The 21,644-nt window shown below is 33.2% G+C and overlaps 3 protein-coding genes across 4 annotated transcripts in view; 1 reads left to right on the top strand and 2 right to left on the bottom strand.

The window, feature by feature from the left end:
- LOC105160941 (delta-1-pyrroline-5-carboxylate synthase-like) overlaps positions 1-3,309 on the bottom strand; it is a 10,013-nt gene extending 6,704 nt beyond the window's left edge. The window contains exons 1-6 of one of the 2 annotated variants that reach the window (XM_020693440.1): positions 2,939-3,309; positions 1,734-1,805; positions 1,525-1,628; positions 1,083-1,185; positions 747-908; positions 1-236 (exon numbers count right to left, since the gene is read on the bottom strand). In XM_020693440.1, coding sequence (XP_020549099.1) covers positions 1-236; positions 747-908; positions 1,083-1,185; positions 1,525-1,628; positions 1,734-1,805; positions 2,939-2,998 — 737 coding nt within the window. In that variant the 5' untranslated portion in view covers positions 2,999-3,309. The remainder of the gene's footprint in view (positions 237-746; positions 909-1,082; positions 1,186-1,524; positions 1,629-1,733; positions 1,806-2,938) is intronic. The other variant, XM_011078481.2, reaches the window with a different exon arrangement.
- Positions 5,808-13,876, bottom strand: LOC105160940 (cucumisin-like). The gene is made up of 10 exons (XM_011078480.2): positions 13,717-13,876; positions 13,332-13,420; positions 13,139-13,233; positions 12,338-12,581; positions 10,834-11,347; positions 10,621-10,724; positions 10,139-10,357; positions 9,315-9,426; positions 8,688-8,901; positions 5,808-6,565 (listed from the first exon to the last, which is right to left on the bottom strand). The coding sequence occupies exons 1-10, from the start codon at positions 13,825-13,827 to the stop codon at positions 6,045-6,047; spliced, it is 2,223 nt and encodes a 740-aa protein (XP_011076782.1). The 5' UTR covers positions 13,828-13,876; the 3' UTR covers positions 5,808-6,044.
- LOC105160939 (ras-related protein Rab2BV) lies at positions 14,838-17,043 on the top strand. The gene is made up of 3 exons (XM_011078479.2): positions 14,838-14,985; positions 15,179-15,355; positions 16,465-17,043. The coding sequence occupies exons 2-3, from the start codon at positions 15,191-15,193 to the stop codon at positions 16,945-16,947; spliced, it is 648 nt and encodes a 215-aa protein (XP_011076781.1). The 5' UTR covers positions 14,838-14,985; positions 15,179-15,190; the 3' UTR covers positions 16,948-17,043.

Raw genomic sequence — 21,644 nt, 5'->3', positions numbered from 1 at the left:
GCAGCTTTTACTTTAGCCGTCATACCCCCTCTTCCCACCCGGGATTTATCTCCAAACGTTATTGCTCCTTCGTGTCTTTCCTTAATGTATGTATGAATCAGTTCAGAATGTGGATCACTTGGTGGACCACTATAAAGACCATCTACATCACTCAGCAGAACAAGGAGGTCAGCTTTTAGCTCCAGTGCTAGGAGAGCTGCCAAACTGTCATTGTCCCAAAATATTCCAGAAGAGTCCTACAAATGGCACCAGATGAGGAAAATGATAGGAGCATGTGCCTCTTTTTAATCAAGATATGCTATAGAGGAAAATGATAATAGAGCTGAAAAAGTTTATTGCCTTTATGTGGAGTATAGTTGATATGACATCAGAGTTTTATTCCAATACTCCATCCACCGCCACCATTTTCACCCCACCCCTCGCCTCCCGCCCCACCACCACCAATAAAAAAGAGACAAAAAGAAACCAAACGAAAATAAAAGAATGATGAGTAAAATCATTGAACACTTGCACACACAAGCAGACCGCACAGAATCACAATCAGATAAATGAAGCGTAAGCTTGCAAATGCAAAATTTTAATGGGACATCACACAACTTTCTCTTCCTTGAGCATTAAGGGGTGTCCAGAGATATGCAACTTTTTAGCAGATAATACCAGGTGTCTTCATAATATCCCCCTCTAAACTGTCAGCCATCTAATTAAAGCAACAGAACTAAGGAAGCAATGAAGGCACAAGAGCGCACCTCATAAGGAGCTTTCCTGGTACTGACAGCATCATTTTCGTTAAATATAGGAACAACCTTCAGAGACAACAAAGATTTGACAGTCTCATTGAGTTGCCTCCTAAAATCTGGATCTCTAAAATCATTGTCAGTAACTAGGAGTTGTGCTGATGTGACATCCAACTGCATGAGACAAACAAAATTCAACATTAACTTACATGCAAAACTAGCCTATATGTCAAAAGAAGATTGAATTTTGTTAATCTTCCACAAGTAAAGAAAGCAGAACTAATCCAGCTGAAAAGAAAAAGACAGACAAAATAGAATCACAATAAGGCACTAAATTTCTGATTTCACCTGGCTGAACAAAGTATCATAGAGAGCCATAAGACCATTTTGTCCAACAGCAGCACAAGCTTTCCCATCAAGTTCTACTTGTGGCTTTTGGAGGTCCGCAAAACTGCAAAGAAACAAAGAATAAACGCTTGGAGATAGAATTGAGAAAAGGCTGAAACATTTTACTGCGGAGTTTCAAAGTTCATTAACAATTCTTGTGTTGCAATATTTTTTTAGCATAAAAGTCGACTGCAGGATCGGCTGCAAATTCCAGCAACTGAGTTCTTCTACTGCTATATAAGCACTATCAACATACTCTGGCAACTGTCAAGTTGAGCACAGTTAATGATAACAAAAATATGATGAAATTCCTGGAATATTCTTTAGGAGGCAAAGATCCCATTATAATCATTTTGAAGTCTCACAAGACCAAAATCAAGGACAGCAAGGGAAAGAAAACAACCTGCTGTTAAGTAATCTCCTGTATCTAAGACGTTGGCGGCCAACACCAACAGCACCTGATGTCACCAAAATAACCTCATACCCCTGAACGTTCAGTTCGTGAATCTGCACTTCATTTGCAACTCAACAATGTAAGCATTAAAAAATGCTGGTGCATGCACTCACAAAAGTTAAAAAGGACTCAAAGTAGTTTATAATCCTTGAGATCACCTGCTCACAAAGTGAGCCTAATCTTCCCAGAGCTAATCTTCCATCAGCTCGTGTGACAACAGCAGTTCCAACCTTATTTTTTAAAGATAAAGCATCAATAAAACATCAAAGACAAAGGATTTTGAAGTAACAAGCCAAGCTAAATGGCGAAGAGAAAGATCATTATATGAAGGAAAATGACACTGAAATTTATTATTCATGCCATACAACAACCCAAGATTTCAAATTGCAACTAAATTTTTTCTAGCGTACAGCATTTCATTGTCATATTGCTAATGCTGAGAAAATTTTTATTCTGTACATCCAATTTCAACGTTAGTCTCTGATGTTCTGACTTTTCCACAACTTGTAATCTAATTTAAGATTGCCTAACAAACCAGAAGTGGTCAATTTATGCAGGCATATGAGCACATTTAGGTGAAAGTACAAGAGCTTGCAGTTTAGTTTCTATAATAGAAATGACTTCAGCTCCTGCTCCAGAAATGGGCACTCGCATGTCTTCCTTTTTAAGGAACTGAATACAAGCTCTTGTATATTAAACTTGCACACTTGAATAAGCCTTAACTACTAATGGGCATCTAAGACACCAACGCTTCATACATATTAAAAGTTAGACTACATAGTGACAGAACCAAAACAGAAGAACCTAATGATGTCAAATTGAAACTTCAGGGACAAACCAAAACTTGTTTGAATCATAGGGAAAACTACTTGATACATGATATATCCTCTAAGTTCTCAATTTCCAGCATGTCTTTCCTATAATAACAAACAACCCTATAATACGAAATCGAAACTGCTCAACTGTACAGGCATGATCATCCACCAAACTCATTATAAGAACTGAATAACTTATTTACTTCTATATAATACACAAAAATCAAGAGAAATTCAACATTTTCTTGCACCATCACTCAACACTCAACAATCACTGCTAGTTCCAAATGCTACAGACATAATTAATCTCCATCGAGCCCAGAATAACATTTAGCCTATTAAACCTCATTCCCGAAGATTCTGTCAAACAGAATAGACACTCGGCACTAAAAACAGGACAAGCACAACAGAACTTCTTAACATTCCATGACTGGCCAGAAGCAGTACAACAACCGCGAAACCAAAACGGAACAAACAAAACACCATCTCAATCGAGGAAAAAAAGAACTCCACGCGAAAAAATCCAACCAAAATCACAACTCCGTTACCTTAATGACGACACGCTTGACGTCTCTAACAAAAACACGAGTGGAATCCACAGCCTCCATCGCTACACTAGAGAGAGAAACTCAGTACTCTAGCCTCAAGCAAATGCAGAACAATGCAGAAGAGAAGCTGAAAACGAGGAGACCCGTGACCGCTCCTTGTATTTATAGGGTTCTGCACATGGGCTTAGATACATACAACATAGAGACAAAGATAGCAGCCAAATGAATGCCGAATTAGGCGAGGGGTTTCTGCCCCGTAGGGGGTGTGTCGAAAAAGTATTCTCTGTTAGCGCGAGATTCCGTCTTCTTGTGGCGGAGCAATGAGGAAGCGCCACCTGGATTTTCTGAGACGTGACGGTGACGTGGCGGGTAGGCTCACGTTTTCTTTTAAAACAAAGGCGGGCAGCGTCGTGCAGGGTAGAAAATTGATAACGAAGCCTGTGGATTTGTTTTTTCTTTTCTCCTTTCTTTCTTGTTTTATTATGAGGACGAGAGTTTTCGTTTGTATGCAACACCAAATATGTGACTAAGAATGGCAATCACGTAATACTGTGATCTAGTCGTTTAAAGTTGTTTGAATTTTTGTGAAAATTAAAGTTTGTTCTTACGTGTGTTTTGATTTTTGTCCAGTAATTTAGGGTCTTTTTGTTTTGATTATATTGATTAGGGGATTCTTATTTTTTATCCGTAATTTTAAAAAGTAGTGCTTTTAATCTCATAGTCCTTTCCCTTCAATATTTAATAAAAAGGCCACGTGGTCGTTAAGTGCATTGGATCAAATCTTCTAGTTTTCTAAAATTATTAGTAAAAATCTCGTAACCAATGAGACCAAAAGTGTAAAAACACTAACAACTATATGTTAAGCACGTGGCAATTTTCATTAAAATACTATTTTTTAGAAGTTACATGACCAAAAATTAAAATCTTATAACCAATATGATCAAAAGTAGAAAGATCCTATATTACACAACAAAAAGCGTTATGTTTCCTTTCTTGAATTTCGGCAATTTTTGGCCAACTATATGGAACCTGAATTTTTGGCCAATTATAATTTTACAATATTTTACAGATATATCATTATAAATAGTTTATAAATGGTCTTTTTTACTATAATTCACTTGAAATTATTACAGTAGAAAATTGATTTTGAGCAAACGCAGACGAAGAAGATTTTCCTGAAATATGTAAACCGTGCTTCTTGCAATTACTTTTTTTTTTCTTTTTCATATTTTCTTTAGACGTTGACAATCTTTACTCGACCAATCCCTAACATTGACCGCCACAGGCATCCAAGCGCAGTTCTCTTTAGCATGTCATGAGCATTAAAAAAAATATTCTTTTCCCAGATTATAAATAATTACAGCATAAAAATCATGATAAATCAATGCGACAACATTTGCAATGGTTTAACTATAGATAAAATATTTATCATAATTTTTAATAATAGGATAATAGCTAATATTTTTGTCTCACTTACAGAAATAATAGTTAATAATTGTTATACAGTCATAATTAATTAATATTCATCATAATTTTTATTTTTATCATGACAATTAACCATAAAAAAATATATTTCTTCCAATAGAGGCATCATAAAAAATACCAAATAACCATTTTGAATTATATAATAATAATATAAATAATATAGTACAGATGATTAAAAAAAATAATCCTACTTGAATACTAAAAATTAATACAGTGGGCAGAGTATTGAGTTTGACTTAGAATATGCCTAGTCAATTTGCGTGGTTCACCTATTTTTTTTTTGTTAAAAAAAGGAAACAAGGATTTAGACCTGTCATGTTTGAATATAGTTGTAAATAGTGTGTGGTATTAAAGTTAACGTTTGGATTTGTATTTTTAGCGTTTTATTTTGGTATTCAGAGATAGATAAAAAAAATAAAGATAAATAAGTGTGTGTTGAAGATAGATGGTATGATTGGATTTGTGTTTTGAGGTATTTTAAAATATTTAAAAATAAGTGGTGTAGGTTTGATGTTGAGATTAGGAAGATAAAAATTACTGTTCATTGTCAAATCATATTTCTTTTATATATAAATATTGTATGTTTAATATTGTATTTTCGAGAGACAAAGAGCACTGTTCATTGACAAATTACGTCTCTTTTATATTATATATATCAGTGTATATATTATATATAGAAAGTCGAAAAATAAAAAAACACACAAATAAGATGTAAAAAACACAAAAATAAATATTAAGTGTGTTTTATCTTGTCTCGAAAAATGTCCAAACATGAAACCAAACATAGCGTGTGTTTCTCAATATCAACTTAAATTCTTTTATGATGAATTACATTTGCATTTTGTGATGAAATTTTGCGAATTTTTTGTGCGCTTGCCGATTTTCATTGCAAATTTGAAAAAATTATATTTTACATCCCCCAAGCCCTTTTACAATTTTAGTTCCATTATTTTTTAATTCACCACATTACATTCCATAATTCAAAAAAAAAAATACATTTTAGTTCTAAATCTTAATTTCGTTAAATTTATGATGGCAACAACACGTTCATGGCACGAGCTCCATTAAATCTTGAGGGAACTAAGGTTGTTTCCATCAGAAATTCAACAAAATTAAGACTTGAGACCAAAATTATAATTTTTTTTTAATTATGAGAATTAGTAGGTTGAGTTAAAAAATATGAAACCAAAATCACAAAAAAGAAAAGTTAGGGGGACGGAAAATGCTATTTTTCCTTGCAAATTCGGCCATAAAATGGGATGAATATTTTCGGTCCCAAAAGTCTACCACAAATAAACTATTTTCTTATAGTATCTTTATATATATATATAGTGTGTGTGTGTGTGCATATGTTATGTTAAATAAAGAAAAAATGCACTAAAAATTGATATAGAAAATTCATCACCATGTACTAAAACTAGTCCAATTTGCAAGTCAGCCACAAGAATTCTTCTTGCGCATTCAACTCTGAACAAACACACTGCAAATACAAATCATTCATCACTGAAGTGCTCGGTGCACCCACAAGCTCTCCGACCCTTATTCCATTAATCATCAGACACAAAACAAACAAGAAAACCCACTCAAAAATCTCCAAGCAACAACCACTCATCTCAATCAATTAAGCAGCATAAGCAACAACTGGGCTCCTCACTTTGTACTCACCATCATCCCACACCAACGAGGCCGACAGCACGGACTCGTCAACGCTCGCAGTAACGGTGACAGCAAAACTTTGCTTCTCTCCCACCGATTTGAACGACAGGATGCTTGGTTGGACTTGGATGCTGAGCGCTGGCGGCGCCACCACAGCTGCCCTGTAGGTGGAGGAAGCAGAGCCGACGTTGGTGACTGTCCGGTGGAAAACGCGGCTGATGGAGGCGCCAGAGGCGGCGGAGAGTGTGAAAGATGGGTAGTTGAGGTCGTAGACGGTGGCGTTGTTGGACGCTGTGCAGGTTGTGTTGTCCCCAGTGATGAGTTGGAGGTTCTTGTTGCTGTAACCTTGGCCGCACAGGAAACTCACGTAGTCGGCTTCTTCAATGTCGTATACCAGGCCGGGAGATTTAGCCTTCAGGGGGTCTATGTGGCCGGAACCGTACGCGAATTCGGCGTCTGTGTTTGTTGCCACCCTCATCGAAGCAGCTGAAGAAGATCAATTGACGTTATATTTTTATTCATTTTGACACCGTTGAAATCCACACTAACGTACTAATTTGTTTTTAGGGTAAATTAAGTCCATAACTATTGAGGTTTGATCAGATTCTAAATATATCTATATTAAATTAAAAATTACAATTATCTTGGAATAGTAATTGGACCCGATTTTTCATGGTCTCGTCTCGAATTGGCCGAGTTTGGTACTCATATTACTGGGTCGTGGGCAAGTTTGGGTCCTAAAATATTGGATTTAGTTAGGTTACGGGTTTTGTACCGGACCGCCCTGATTTTTTTTTCAATATTTTTTATTATTTATTTATTCATGTGTAATACATTATTAATGAAAAATTATGATATTATAGGTAAATTTTTAAATAATTTTGTATATATCCAACTCTATATATAAAATACCAAAAATAAATAGTTGGATGTATTATTTATATTATATAATTTACTTTAAAATAAAAATTATGTTAAATTACCTAATTTTACAATAGTTAAACGTATTATTTGTATTATATAATTCATTTTAGATAAAATTATGTTAATTTAAATTCGATTTTGCTTATTGTCAAATTAAAAGATTAGATGAGTTTTTGGTATAAGGAAAATTATGTTAAAGTACCTAAATTTTAAAATGATATTGGTTATTGAAAAAATAAAATATTACTTGATTGTATTCTTTGTATTGTATAATTCATGTTAGATCAAAATCTATGTTAAATTACTAAATTTAAAATGATATTACTTAATAAAGAAATAAAAACTTAGTTGAGTGTATACTTTATATTATGCAATTAATTTGATATTGAAAACTATGTTAAAGTATTTAAATATATATCCAACTCTATATATAAAATACCAAAAATAAATAGTTGGATGTATTATTTATATTATATAATTTACTTTAAAATAAAAATTATGTTAAATTACCTAATTTTACAATAGTTAAACGTATTATTTGTATTATATAATTCATTTTAGATAAAATTATGTTAATTTAAATTCGATTTTGCTTATTGTCAAATTAAAAGATTAGATGAGTTTTTGGTATAAGGAAAATTATGTTAAAGTACCTAAATTTTAAAATGATATTGGTTATTGAAAAAATAAAATATTACTTGATTGTATTCTTTGTATTGTATAATTCATGTTAGATCAAAATCTATGTTAAATTACTAAATTTAAAATGATATTACTTAATAAAGAAATAAAAACTTAGTTGAGTGTATACTTTATATTATGCAATTAATTTGATATTGAAAACTATGTTAAAGTATTTAAATCTAAACTAATATTACTTATTGAAAAAATAAAATATTAGTTGAATGTATTTTCTGTATTATATAATTCATTTCAGTTAAAAAAAAAAACTATGTTAAATTACTGAATTTAAATTGATATTATTTAATTAAAAAAAATAAAAATTTAAATCAAGCGCAATGGAACGGACTTGGTGGGGTGGGGTGGGACTGGACCGGGATTTTGATGAGTGGGACGGTTTATGGGTCCAGGATTTATGAAGCGAGGTGGGTCTCGGGTCTGGGCAAACCCACCCAGACCTGCCCGTTGCCATTACTACAATTATTCCACTTGAAACTTATTCTATCTTACATGTGTAACCCAATTCTACACGTTTTGTTGAATTTTATATGTTGATATTCTAAAAATAAATCTTCACAAAATTACAACTGTTATTTGACAAATTTCGGGGTAGCCCATTTGGATCAAACTTTGGATAAGACATGTCACTTCACCTATGTTGTACTACTTTAATGTGACAATTGTTAGAGAAAAGAGCCGAAAAGACCGCTAAACATAGCAACCGGAGGAAAACGATATAAAGAGACAAAGAAAGAAATAAAATCTGCACCCAAATCATATTATCTATTATAGTAATTTCTTGAAAATTGTGTTTATTTTATTTTCTTTCTATCTAAAAGAGTGAGGGTATTTAAATGAGTTGTATACTTTTTTATTTGAGTCGGTAATATTTACAATTCGATCAAACTTCAAGGGGTCTGTATATAATTTACTCAATTTTTTAACTATCAAAAGAAAAGACATTGTGGAATTAGCAAGAGCTCTCGGGAGAAATTGTAGTTACCAGTGGTCATTAGAGCAGATTTGATGGCAGATGGAGACCATGTAGGGTTAAAGGATTTAACGTAAGCAGCTGCCCCAGATGCATGAGGGCAAGACATTGATGTTCCTGAAATAATGTTGTATGGTACAACTCTCGGATCATCAGGATATCCAGTCACAGTAGTGGCCTCTGACCATGCTGCAAGAATATCTACTCCAGGTGCAGTAAGATCAGGCTACAACAAAACAAAATTTGAAAAAAAAAAAAAGAAAGATGATCAAGATTCAAGAATAGAGTAATGAGAGGAGAATTACGCTTTTAGTTCTTAAATAATTATTTATCGAACTTCAATTCCCGAATTATTACCGCTTATATTTTTGGTCCGTAAATATGTATTTTTTAAACTATTAGAATTGAATCCGTTGATTGACCGTTAAATCAAACAAAAATTCTGAGCAGGAAAAAAATCATCTGATTCAGGACAAAAATGACCAGAACTATAACAAATATACCAATTTAGGGACCAAAACTATAAGTTGTAATTATTTAAAAGTTGAAATTAATAAGTGGTATTGTATAGAGATCAAACAGTGGAATTCTTCTGGTAATGGAAGGTTCAGAGTATCATAGTCATAGTCGAAGTTCCACCTTGAGAAGGTCTGCTGTAATGGGATTTGGGCCCCTTGAAGAGAAGGAGACAACAAAGGGTGCCAATGTGTCGTTAACCTCAACACTTTTGAAAATGGTTGCTGTTGGTTTGCTGCATCACCACATTTCATTACCAAATTAGACTACCTTAAACTTTGATCATCTTAGAAAATGTGGTTAATTGCATTTTACCCCCTTATAAAAATATTAATAGGTATAGTAGCCTCATGAATTAAATAAAAGGACAATTACATCTACACCTTCTAACATACAGTCTATATTACATAAATCATACATATATTTCTTGAAAATTATGCATATACCCTCTAAAAATATCAAAATCATTTATACAAACAGTTCATATTTTTTTTTAAAATGACACGTATACCCACATAAACATAACACAAATACCTTGCTTTTTGGCTGTCATGAGAGGTGTTTGTAATTACATAAAAGGGAAAAATGCAAGCAACATCTTTATGATATTGTAGATGAACAGATTACCCCTTATGAATTTTTTTTTTAGCAATATATCTCTCTGTATTTTTAAAAATGCAACAATTTATCCCCTTATATTTTTTAAATGAAGTAAAGAGGTAAATTGCTTTATCTTAAAAAACACAGGAGAGTAAATTGCTATTATTTTTTTTATAAGGGGTAATTTACTTATTTACAATATCTTAGGGAGATAAATTGCATTAAATCTTACATAAAAGATACGAAGAATTTGTGTAAATAGATCATAAATAAAAGGGTGGAAATATAATTATCCCTAAAATAAAGTAAAAATGAGATAAAAAAAGAAAGGGGGGTATGAATCAAACCTTGTTCCGTTAATGTAACCGTGAACTTTGTCGCCATCATCGTTTCCTAAATAAGAGGCTGGTAGTGGAAAAGAGAAGGCAAAATCTCTGAAGTAATCGTCGTGCATTATAGTTCCGGCTGCACCCGCAACTGTTGCTGGTTCTGCATCATTCAATCCGTCGCAAAGCACGATGGTACCCTCTACCAATTTTGGGTCCAATGAATCGAATTCGCAGTACCTGCATTAGTGTGCATTGTCATTATATTTATGTTGTCAATTTCTAAAGTAAGAACTTTGTGCTTAATTCTTGTCACTAATAATTATGTTATGTTAAGATCAATATATACATATATATATATATATTTGTTGTCGTTTAGTGTTCATCGTTTATATATGGTAACTCTAAAATTGATACTTGATATTTTATTACAGTACTCTGTTACTGCAATATGAACAGTAGAACATGTATAAAATCAGCAGTGAATGTTGTCTATATTTTACCTTGATGTGGAGTTGTCATAACCTCCTGCAGTATTGGGCACATTCCCACCATAGACTAATGGGTAACTTTCATTTTCCAGCACAAATGTGTTTACTGATACTCCCTGGATCAACATTCAGACAAATTTAGGATACAAGTTCAGACACTCTTATCTAATGATCTTCGTTTCACTGTACTTTCAAGAACCAATAAACAGTTTAATTCCCATTTACCACATAGGATTCGTTGTTGCCGAGCTGCACATTGGTCAGGAACTTCCTGTCTATGGTACTGGCTGCAACCGAAAGGGACCAAGGCGAAAAGTTGACGATTGATGCAGAGTCCGGCCCCGAATTACCAGCAGAATTTGATGTGAGTACCCCATTTTTCATGGCATGGAACGCACCGATGGCAATGGGGTCTGCAAAGTAGTCAGAAGGGAAGAACCCGCCTACCGAGATAGATATTATGTCGACTCCATCAGCGATAGCATCATCAAACGCAGCAAGAATGTCAGCATCTGAGCAGCCATCCGACCAGCAGATTTTGTACACTGCAATGCGTGCAGATGGCACACCTCCACGAGCTGTTCCTGCACCAAGACCGTATAAGTTGGCACCATAAACCAGGCCACCGGCTGCTGTGGATGCCGTGTGCGATCCGTGCCCCTCCGAGTCTCGAGGAGATGGAAAGTCAGGTGGACTGATAGTTCCTTCACTGTGGTAATACCTTGCTCCTATAATTTTGCTGCAAAAAATCACTAGTACTTAATTATGGGAATGTAGCAATTGAAGAAAAAGTTAGATGGACGTGGGATGAGATTATAGAGGAATAATTAAATAAGCGACAACGAAAAACTCCAATGAAGCCCTTCGACCCTATGGTCAACACTGACGATGCAATCATAAGTATGAGCGAAAACGTCACCATACCATGCTTGCAAGTTTAACATTAGCCTATATAAGAGATTGCAAATAGAGAGCTCCTATGCTTTGGCGTTTAGGCGAACAACGGCAAAACTATATTTTCGTCCAGTAGGATAGGAGGATCTATATAATCGATAATTTATTTTACCTTATTCTAAAATATTCTGAAAATTGAATTTTTTCGACATGTTTAGTCCCATAAAACAACTTTAGTCAAAATATAAATCGCAAAACATTATGCACGTGACCATTATTTTTCGACAAAAAGGGGTTTTTGGTATAAATGTGACAAAAAATTGAAATGTAGGTACCAAAAGTGTAGACCTCATGTATCTTGTGGAACCGACAATTTTGGGGCAAAATTGCATTTTTCGTCCCACATTATAGGAAGGTCTACACTTTTGTCCCAAAATTAGATTTTTTAGACAACTTTAGTCCCAACAACCACTTTTCGTCATAAAGTAACAGTCACTTGCAGGACACGCTATTTGTTGCCTATTTTTTTTTTATGGAAGTTGGGCTATGAAACTAAATGTGTTGGAAAAAATCCAATTATGAGACCATTTTAAAGTTTGCGTAAAGCCAAGGACGAAAAATATCGATCCCTATCATGTGGGACTAAAAATGTAATTTTTTCGGCTAACAAATATAATTATTTTTCTGCATTTGATTGTATAACATCACTTCAGTTTAAAGAAAAAATAGAAATAGTTACGTACATTGATCATAATCAATGTGTAATGGACTAGGGGCAAGATGTTGAACTTTTTAAGAATTTTGGTGCATTGTTAAGAAGGGGGCTTGGGCTTACTTGTTACAAGTGAAGTTCGAAGAAGACTGGCAGGTGCCCTTCCATTTGGTTGGTGGAGCACCAAAGTCTTTGTCGTCGAAACTGGGGGATTCAGGCCAAATTCCAGTATCAAGCATTCCTACAATCACATCGCTCTCAGTTTTCGTTCTTTCAGCTGCCACGGGAAAGCCCATGAAGTCCCATGATCTTGTCGTGTGCAGTTGTTTTTTTGTGCTTGGAAACACAGACACCACCCCCTCCAAACCTGATCAGTTGTTAATATTTACAGAGATAAATCAAACCATCAATGTCAGAAAAGAGATCAGCTGCATTCATATATGTACATGAAAATAAAATGGTCCACATTGAATTTTAACCTACGTAAAAACGTTAATAGGTACAAAATTCTTCCGAACGAAAAAAAAACAAGAAAATGGCCGCACGAGCTTTGAATTTTAAAAGAAGAAGTTCACCGCCTCTCACATCACAAGGTTGCATGACATGCTGATGTCTGTTTTTACGGGGACTTTTCGTCTATATATTAATGTTTTGACGGGAAAATTGCATTATTAGTACCTTAATTATAAGATGTGGCAAATTTAGTCGTCTTGGAGAAATTAGTCAGATATTACAAATCTGGCTAGAATTTGGGGCTCACACGAGGCCTACATGCCAATTACTAACCAATTTTTGCCTTAACGTGTCAAATTTTTTTAATTGTAAGGCTTAATTATCAAATCAGAACAAATTAAATTGCAATTTTTCCTGGTTTGATAGAAAACCTGCTGCATTTAATCCGAAAATAATACGCTAAATACTCACTAGCAATTTTAGTCTTCTCCTCCTCAGTGAGCTTCGCAACAAATCCGTTGAAGCTTCTCTTGTAGCTGTAGAGCCATGATTCCGACGCCCTTTTGCTGAATCCATCACACAGTACACAAACTATGAGTTACTTATTTCAAACTATCAAACTCATTTCTTAGTTCCAAGAATTTCATTTAGTATCCGTAATAACCTTCCTATGGTTGCTTGGAGCATGCTCATGTGCTGTGCCGTTGCCGAGAACTCGCCTTTTGGACGATCACCCATGTAGACGACGTATACCTAGAAATCAAAACACTTAAATTAGTGTCAAAGACGATCAAATCAACCAATGTGAAAAAACTGAAGTTATTGACCACGGTTAATCAACTTTTGCCATGATGGAATTTTTGGCCACATTTTTCCTTGTCGACCGTGATAATTAGCCACGAGAGAATGTCACGTTTATTACAGCAAGAAAATGCATTAATGGACACTTAAATGGAAAATGACAATATCCATATAAGAACACCAATTAAAGGCAAACATATAATGCAATCAATGGAAAACTGTAGCATGATAAACATGTCTATATATGCCTTTTCATCAGTGCCATCATGAGCGTCCCCACTGCAGCTGATACACAAAGAACAAACGAGGGTGATCAGCAGAAGAGGCCATGCAGGAGAAATTCGAGTAGTAGTCATCATGGCTTCTAAGCAAGATAGAGAAGTTTGTTTGCGTTTGAGGTACAACGTTGGTGTTTTTCATGCATGAATATTTATAAGGGGGAGATCTGAATGTGTGCTCCTTTGGGTTCTCAAACTACGATGTTGTTAAACCCGCCGTGGTTTATATGAAGCTGTCGACCAAAATCCGGCACTAACAAAGTACAGCAATGTGATTTTGTCTGTTATCGCATGGAACAAGAAGGAGAGGACATGAAATGTGGATATGTTGTTTAGATCATTTATGAGAGAGAATGAGAATATTATTACATGCCCAAGATATGAACGAATGATTCATTAACATAAAATTTAAAATGAAAGAGGTTTTTAACATAAAACAGATATTTAATTACTTCATCATCATATTTATTGTTCATATTCTTATATGCATTAAGACAAAACGCCATCTTAATTAGTACATAATATCATTAACTTTGACCAAATTTTCACTGGAACAAAAATTACTATTGCATGTGATTTTATTGGCTATGAATTAAAATCATAGTAAATAATTATTATTGAGCACGATTAAATAAAAATCGATGCAAAACTTAATTTATTCACCATAAAAACTATTATATCATGGCTTAAATATTTTTTATATGGTTTTTAGCTATGTCAAAAGTATTAGCAATACTAGCAAAAATTACAGTCAACTATCATTGTGTGATCGTAATCAATGATTTTTTATTGTAATTACAGATAATTTACCATGATCAAATATCATATTTCTTATGATATTTGAACCTAACCCCCAATCCCCCACCCCGTCTCTCTTGGAATGATAAGACAACCAAAAATTGAATGATTTTTTGTAATACCAAGATCAAGGGTTGCCGATCTATTTACTTCATGACTTACGACAATTGTTGCTGATCTAAAGATAGTGAAAGGACAACGCCATATATAGCTCTCAAGTCTCCACATATAAGAATCATCAGTGAAGGACCGTTTAAATTCCTCTTAAATCGGTTATTCTGTTTATTTTACTTTTTTTTTTCTTTTATTGTTAAGTTTCTAATTAGGCACTTGAATTTAGAAATTGTCTCTCTCTCTCTGTCTCTCTCTCTCAAACCAAGAATTAAAAATCCATCTTTGAAATTGGCTATGATTAACCATACAATAATTGGTTAATTAGTGGTGAGTTTTTGCCCTTAATCATACATACTTTTTGTTCATTAATTTATTGAAAGAAATCTAAACAAGAATATGAGAAAAAGAAATGAGTCTAAGGAGCAGGCATGTTTGTTTCTTACCAATTTAATGATCAGTTCCCTCATCTGTCTTATGGTGGGTAGGAAATCATTTTGATTTTTGGTTTCTAATTGTGCAGAGGGAAGAAGCAATGGCGTATAAGGTTGATCACGAATATGATTACCTGTTCAAGATTGTCTTGATTGGAGACTCGGGTGTCGGAAAATCCAATATCTTGTCCAGATTTACACGTAATGAGTTTTGTTTGGAGTCCAAATCCACCATTGGTGTTGAGTTTGCAACAAGGACTCTCCAGGTTTGCTTCCATGCATCTCTATCTCAAAATATGACTCAACTTTCCTCAACATGTCTATTGTTTACATCAATGTATGAAAATCTTTTGTTAGGTTCAATTTCGTGCATATTTAAAAGAATGAATGTTTTATGGTTAAGAATACATGATCGTTGATCAGTTTGATGTAATGGTTTGATTAGTAACGTACAATAAAGGTAAATTACAATAAGTTTTTCTTTTAAAATTTGACGTAGTTACGAATACTCTTTTATTGTTTGAAAAATTACTGATACTCCCTATATTTGATGCAATTATATATTCTCGAATAGAGGTTGAATATGACAACTTAATTTGGCCTTATTGTATTTTTTTAAAAAAATTAAAAAAAAAAGAATCAGACGAGATGGATGGAAAAAATTTTAAAATTATATAAAAATTGTTCAATTAGTCCATAATTTTTTTTTTTGAAAAATAAGTAAAATCAAATTTATAATCCACATGGACGTTTTGGTCAATTTACTATAAAAAAATAGATGGAAAACTAATGGAGACTAACGGATTAGACTAGTTATTAGACGGTCGTTAAAAATAGGAGGTATTTGTATTTTTTTAAATAACAAGGAGGTATTTGTAATTTTTTTAATAACAAGGAGGTATTTATAATTTTTTACCAATGAGAGAATATCCGTAATTATATCAAACCTAAAAAATAATTATTATAATTTACCCTAATATTATTTATATTTTCCTAGAAAGGAAAAAGGAACAACATAAATTGATGTCCGCATCTGAATACTTGGATCATGAAAATTTCAGAACTCAAAGAAAAAGGACCCTTAATTGTCTTCTACATTGGATTTCAATTATGACATATGAGTGGATGTCCAAGTGAAACTACAAATACACATGGAGGATGTTTTGGGTGAATAGTTGTCGTCTAGACCGACCTAGACAAATTTGAATAAATCATATTATAAGTGGAATGCGATCACTGTGTGATTGGTATAAATTCAGGAAAAAAGAGGAATCACATAATTTGATTCAATCGTGAATTGTTAATAACTTAATACCTATATCAATTCTAACTTAAATAACAAGAAATAATTGATAACGCTAACACATTCATGTAGGTGGAAGGTAAGACAGTGAAGGCGCAAATATGGGACACGGCAGGGCAAGAGCGATACCGTGCCATCACAAGCGCCTACTACCGCGGTGCAGTAGGGGCACTAGTCGTGTACGATATGACAAAACGGCAAACGTTTGAGAACGTGCAGCGGTGGCTGAGGGAGCTAAGGGACCACGCAGACTCCAACATCGTTATCATGCTCGCGGGTAATAAGTCAGACCTGAACCACCTCCGAGTGGTGACCGAGCACGATGCACAAGCGTTTGCTGAGAAAGAGGGCCTCTCCTTCCTTGAGACCTCAGCCTTAGAGGCTCATAATGTTGAGAAGGCATTTCAGACTATTCTATTAGATATATATCAGATCATAAGCCGGAAAGCATTGGCAGCGCAAGAAGCTATCGGCCAGATTCCCGGCCAAGGCACCACTATCACTGTTGCAGAGCCCAACAACATGGAAAAGAAAGCTACATGTTGTTCTAATTAATTTTGAGTCAAAAGAAATGGACATTATGAACTAAAATATAGTATATTTTTTGCACTAGTTAATTGATTATTAGAGAGTAAAATCATGTAAAATTTTGTATGGTTGTTTATGTTATATATAGGAACATATGTATAGATGAATAATTCAATTTGTTCTTTTGTGGGATGAAAATGTTGTTCCAATTTTTGTGACTTCTTGGGTAGTTAAATTTCTACTTTAGGCAATCCCTTGATGTTTTCAATTAATTCATTTGGGATTTGTCATATTATTTCCCTTTTTCCTATCTTATTTTGTATCGGTTATAGTTGAAATTTAATAACGTTCAACCTTAACTAATTATGTACACATTGTTAGTTTGACCCTGATGGTCATATGTTAAACTAAATAAACTTATACGGCCTTGTTTACCGGGTTGAATGCTCTTTTATTGGGCTAGCGATTTAATTTGTAAATGGGCCACTCGCCTTGATAAGCCATGATATCCCACCTTATTCAACCAAGTAAACAAGGCCTAAGGTATTGCTTATGGGGTTAGGATGAGTTATGGAATGTTAACGAGTGTTGCCGACTATAATGCAGGGACATTCCAAAAAATTATTTGATACAGTATCGGATATGGACACAGTTCTGACACGTCTTGGACATGGCATCAGGGAGGCACGGCTGTTGGCATGTCCAACATGTTCTGGATGCGTGTTTGACACGTTTTCGATAAGTTTTGAATTTTTTTTATAATTTCAAATATTTTGAGTTGTCTTTAAAAAAAATATTTTAGGCTTAATAAAAAAAAAAAAGAATTCATTCACTCTTCTTAAACTAAAAGTATTAAGATGAAGTTACTAAAAATTCGAAATATGTTCACGATGATTTAACTAATTTAAATTATTAGAAAATTTTCATCGCGTTCTTTTTAAAATAAACTGATTATGTATATTTTTTAAGTCACAATTGATTAGAAATATAGATGTGAGACATGCTTATTTTATATTTTATTTTAATATGTTTTATAATATATATTTTAATTTTATGAAAAATTAAAATTATATATAATAAAAATATATATTATATTATATTATATATAGCCGTGTCAGTGCCGTGTCGTGTCAAAAAATTTTTATCTTTTTGTATCACCATATCCCTATCATATAGTATTCGTGTCCATACATCATAAATTACGGAAATATATACTATGTTTTGATTTAGTTTTTAGATGGCCCAAATGGACTCGATGTTTGGTTCAAAATTGGCGCTAATTGACAATTTTCATCTACTAGTTTTGGCCATCTTTTATTTTAGTCTTATAATTATCTAGTGTTGTAATGAAAATTTTTAATTATTTAATTTGTTTGATTTTCGGACATTGACCATTGAAATTTTTTAATCTTATCGGAAAAACTCATATGGTCCTCACTTCTGGGGAATAATTTGGACATACCTTTTCTATTGGCTGATTTGTTAATGATGTGGATTTAAAATGTCACTTTAGTTGGACTCCATTGCCTTGTCAGCCCCATGACATGGATTAGGAGGGAAAAAAATCGTGATCTCATTTCAAGTTTATAAGTTCACCCTCACACTACAAGAAAGTAGAAATTCATAGACGGATTTTTTGATCTCTCAAGCCTATATTTCCATCGATAATAACATTACAGATAGAAAAATTCCATAAAAAAGAACTATTGTTGAAAGTCCAATGGTTGACTTCGTTGCTTAATCCGTCACTAAACTTTAGATGGAATGTAATCCGTCATAGACTTTGTCTCAGTTATCAAACAAACTTAAATGAATCATTTGTAATCCGCCTTAAATTCCATCGTTAGTATTGCCCTATGTTGATTCATATTCATCTTTATTTCATCTCTGATTCGGTGGTTGATTCCGTCTCTGAATCTCACTAATTTTGTAGCTAAAAATAGAACTCATTTTCCATCTCTATTTCATCTCTGATTCGGTGGTTGATTCCGTGTCTGAATCCATCACTAATTTGTAGCTAAAGATAGAACTCATTTTCAATTCAGTCCCTATGTTTTTTTTTAAACAAAGTTGGAACAAAATGAGATAAAAATATCTTAAGAAAATGGGATACCATACGGAAAACTGAAATAGAAACATTGGACAAATAAAATATGCAACAAACATAAGCTATTTGCAAAAAAACAATATAAAAATGAAGAATCCAATTAATATACTTAAAGTCGAAGTATGGAAAACACTATCATTGTCTAAATTGTCCAATAGCTTGCGTTGTTTACTTAAATTATTGGATAATCATTATTTAAGCTCCACTCCTCCTTAGAACCAGCTGAGACATCAAAAGTGCGAAGATTTAGTGACAGTATGTTTAAAATTTTATCTGTAAGCAGGCCAAATAAATGTCACACGGGGTGTCACATTTTACAGAACAACAACTAGAATTGTCATATTCATTTATAATCCTATTTCATAATTGCTAGCATCTAAATCACAATTTGAATCAGTCACTGAAATGTTAAAATGCAATAAACAAAAACTAGTGGTCAATCCAAAAACGATTTGGTATAGTAGAAATTAATACCATGAACAGAAAATCAAAAAGTAATAATAAAAAATGATATTAATACTAAGCATTAAATGTAAATAATGTCCTAGAAAAGAAGGTCCAACCTCTAAGTAATGTCAAATACGCAATAAAAAAATTCAGCAGAGATGCAAATACATATGATATATAAACAAACTGCGCAAAATCGACAAAAATTTTCAAAATTAGTGAAATTCAAGTGGCTAATATGGTAACACAAAATTAACTATGCACTGTTTTAAAATAAGATTTTAAAGTTCACAACAAAACACCTTAACCTCACATCAAATAAGTATTACAGATCATAAAACTACAAAAAAAAAAAAAACTAAATAATTAAACTATAGAAACGAGGAAATCATCAAGTAAAAATTTATGAATAAGAGTGGCGTCTAGTTACTATCCGTATTTAATTTCAAATGTTAGCCTAAAGCATGGCTTATATCTTGGAGGATTTATCCATAACTAACTAATCACTAAAGCCTTCCTCCCCACAATTGACTTGGGTTTTTTACAGGAGGATATTATGGGAGTACTGCAAGCTATTTTTCGACTTGGTAAATTGGGCACTCCCTACCTTCATCGGTGAGCTTGTGTGATGCTTTAGGATTGTCTTCTGGTCGGGCATTGGGGGATAGATTGGCGGGGGGCACTACGCAGCATGCCCGACCATTGTATAGAATGGATGCGCACGGCTATAGGAAAAGATCTTTTCGTTTCCTAGGCTTAAATAGACTTTATTTTTTAGTATTACTCATTGATGTTGCAAATAGATTAGAAATGCTGATTGTAAAGGGAGTAAGTACTTATTGTTTATTGTTTTCCAATTATAAAAATTAGAATTGTTTTTGAGGTAATAAACAGGTAGGGGTCCGCCAAACCCCCTGTCTGGGCACATGCGGCTTTTGAAAAAAAAATAATCACTAAAGCTTGCACAAGAAACTACATGAAACTAAACTACTATGCCAACTTTTGGTTAGAATCTTAATCTAGTGTTCTGGAATTAATTCCGGTACGCAGGTTTTTGTTACATATTTTAACGGAAAAACACGTGGCCATTAGGACCTTTACACTCTTGATCCCAGTGGTTATGGGATTCTTATTTCTTGTCCCATAAATTTTAAAAAGTAACAATATTGGATGCATGCACTTAATGACCACGTGGTCTTTTTTCTATTAAATATTTAATGAAAAGATAATACGGCACAAAAAGTGCTATTTATTACCAAAAAATGAGAATCACGTAACTAATAAAAAAAAATCCTGAGTTCTGAATTAAGAAATGCTATCCCCCCCCCTTCAAAAGAGAAAAATCTCCCCCCCCCCCCCCCCCTATTTCTCAAATGCATCCACTTTTGACAATAACTCAAGATAATTAATTTAATTGGATAAACATAATTAATCAATACTTCCAACATAAGACCGACTTCAGCAGCGTATAATGCTCCATGTCTATGTCATAGTAATAGATATAAATATTTGTTAATTAATGTTCAATGTATCTCGAATTGGGTGCCAATTACGCCATCAATAAGTATGATTTAACATTATTAAATTTTAATAAATGTTTTCAAAAAATTATTAAATAATTACGTTTTTAATTAAAATCTTTATGAACTATGTTTCACTCTAAATAAAATACAATGTTATATGAGGTGGAGAAGTATTAAAATATCCACCTCTCATGAAATTTCTATATAGTCAATATGAATATTAAATGATGTCAAATACATTATTTGCACTACATAAATATTTATTATTAATATGATCTTTTAATTATTTAATAATCTTTGCATACATTACATAAAAATTTTCAATTTAAATGTCAAGTCATATGTGAAAATTTGAGAATAATGCAAGCAATCCTACTATAATATTACAAAATGAGCAAATTATTCTTTTGTAAAAAAAAAATAGCAATTTATCTCCTTGTATTTTTTAAAATGTAGTAATTTATTTTTTTATTTATCTTTTAAAATACAGTAATTTAAAATTATTGTTTCTTTTTCATTAAGGGAAATTTACTTATTTACAGTATTACAGAGGATTAATAACCCTGTGAAAATTTTAATAGGGAAAAAAATCCCCTAAACAAAAAGTAAATTATGTTAGTATTTATCGATGTTATACATACATATTT

This window comes from Sesamum indicum, linkage group LG4, assembly GCF_000512975.1.
Source record: "Sesamum indicum cultivar Zhongzhi No. 13 linkage group LG4, S_indicum_v1.0, whole genome shotgun sequence".
Lineage (NCBI taxonomy): Eukaryota > Viridiplantae > Streptophyta > Magnoliopsida > Lamiales > Pedaliaceae > Sesamum > Sesamum indicum.
This window is presented reverse-complemented; position numbering and strand designations above follow the sequence as displayed.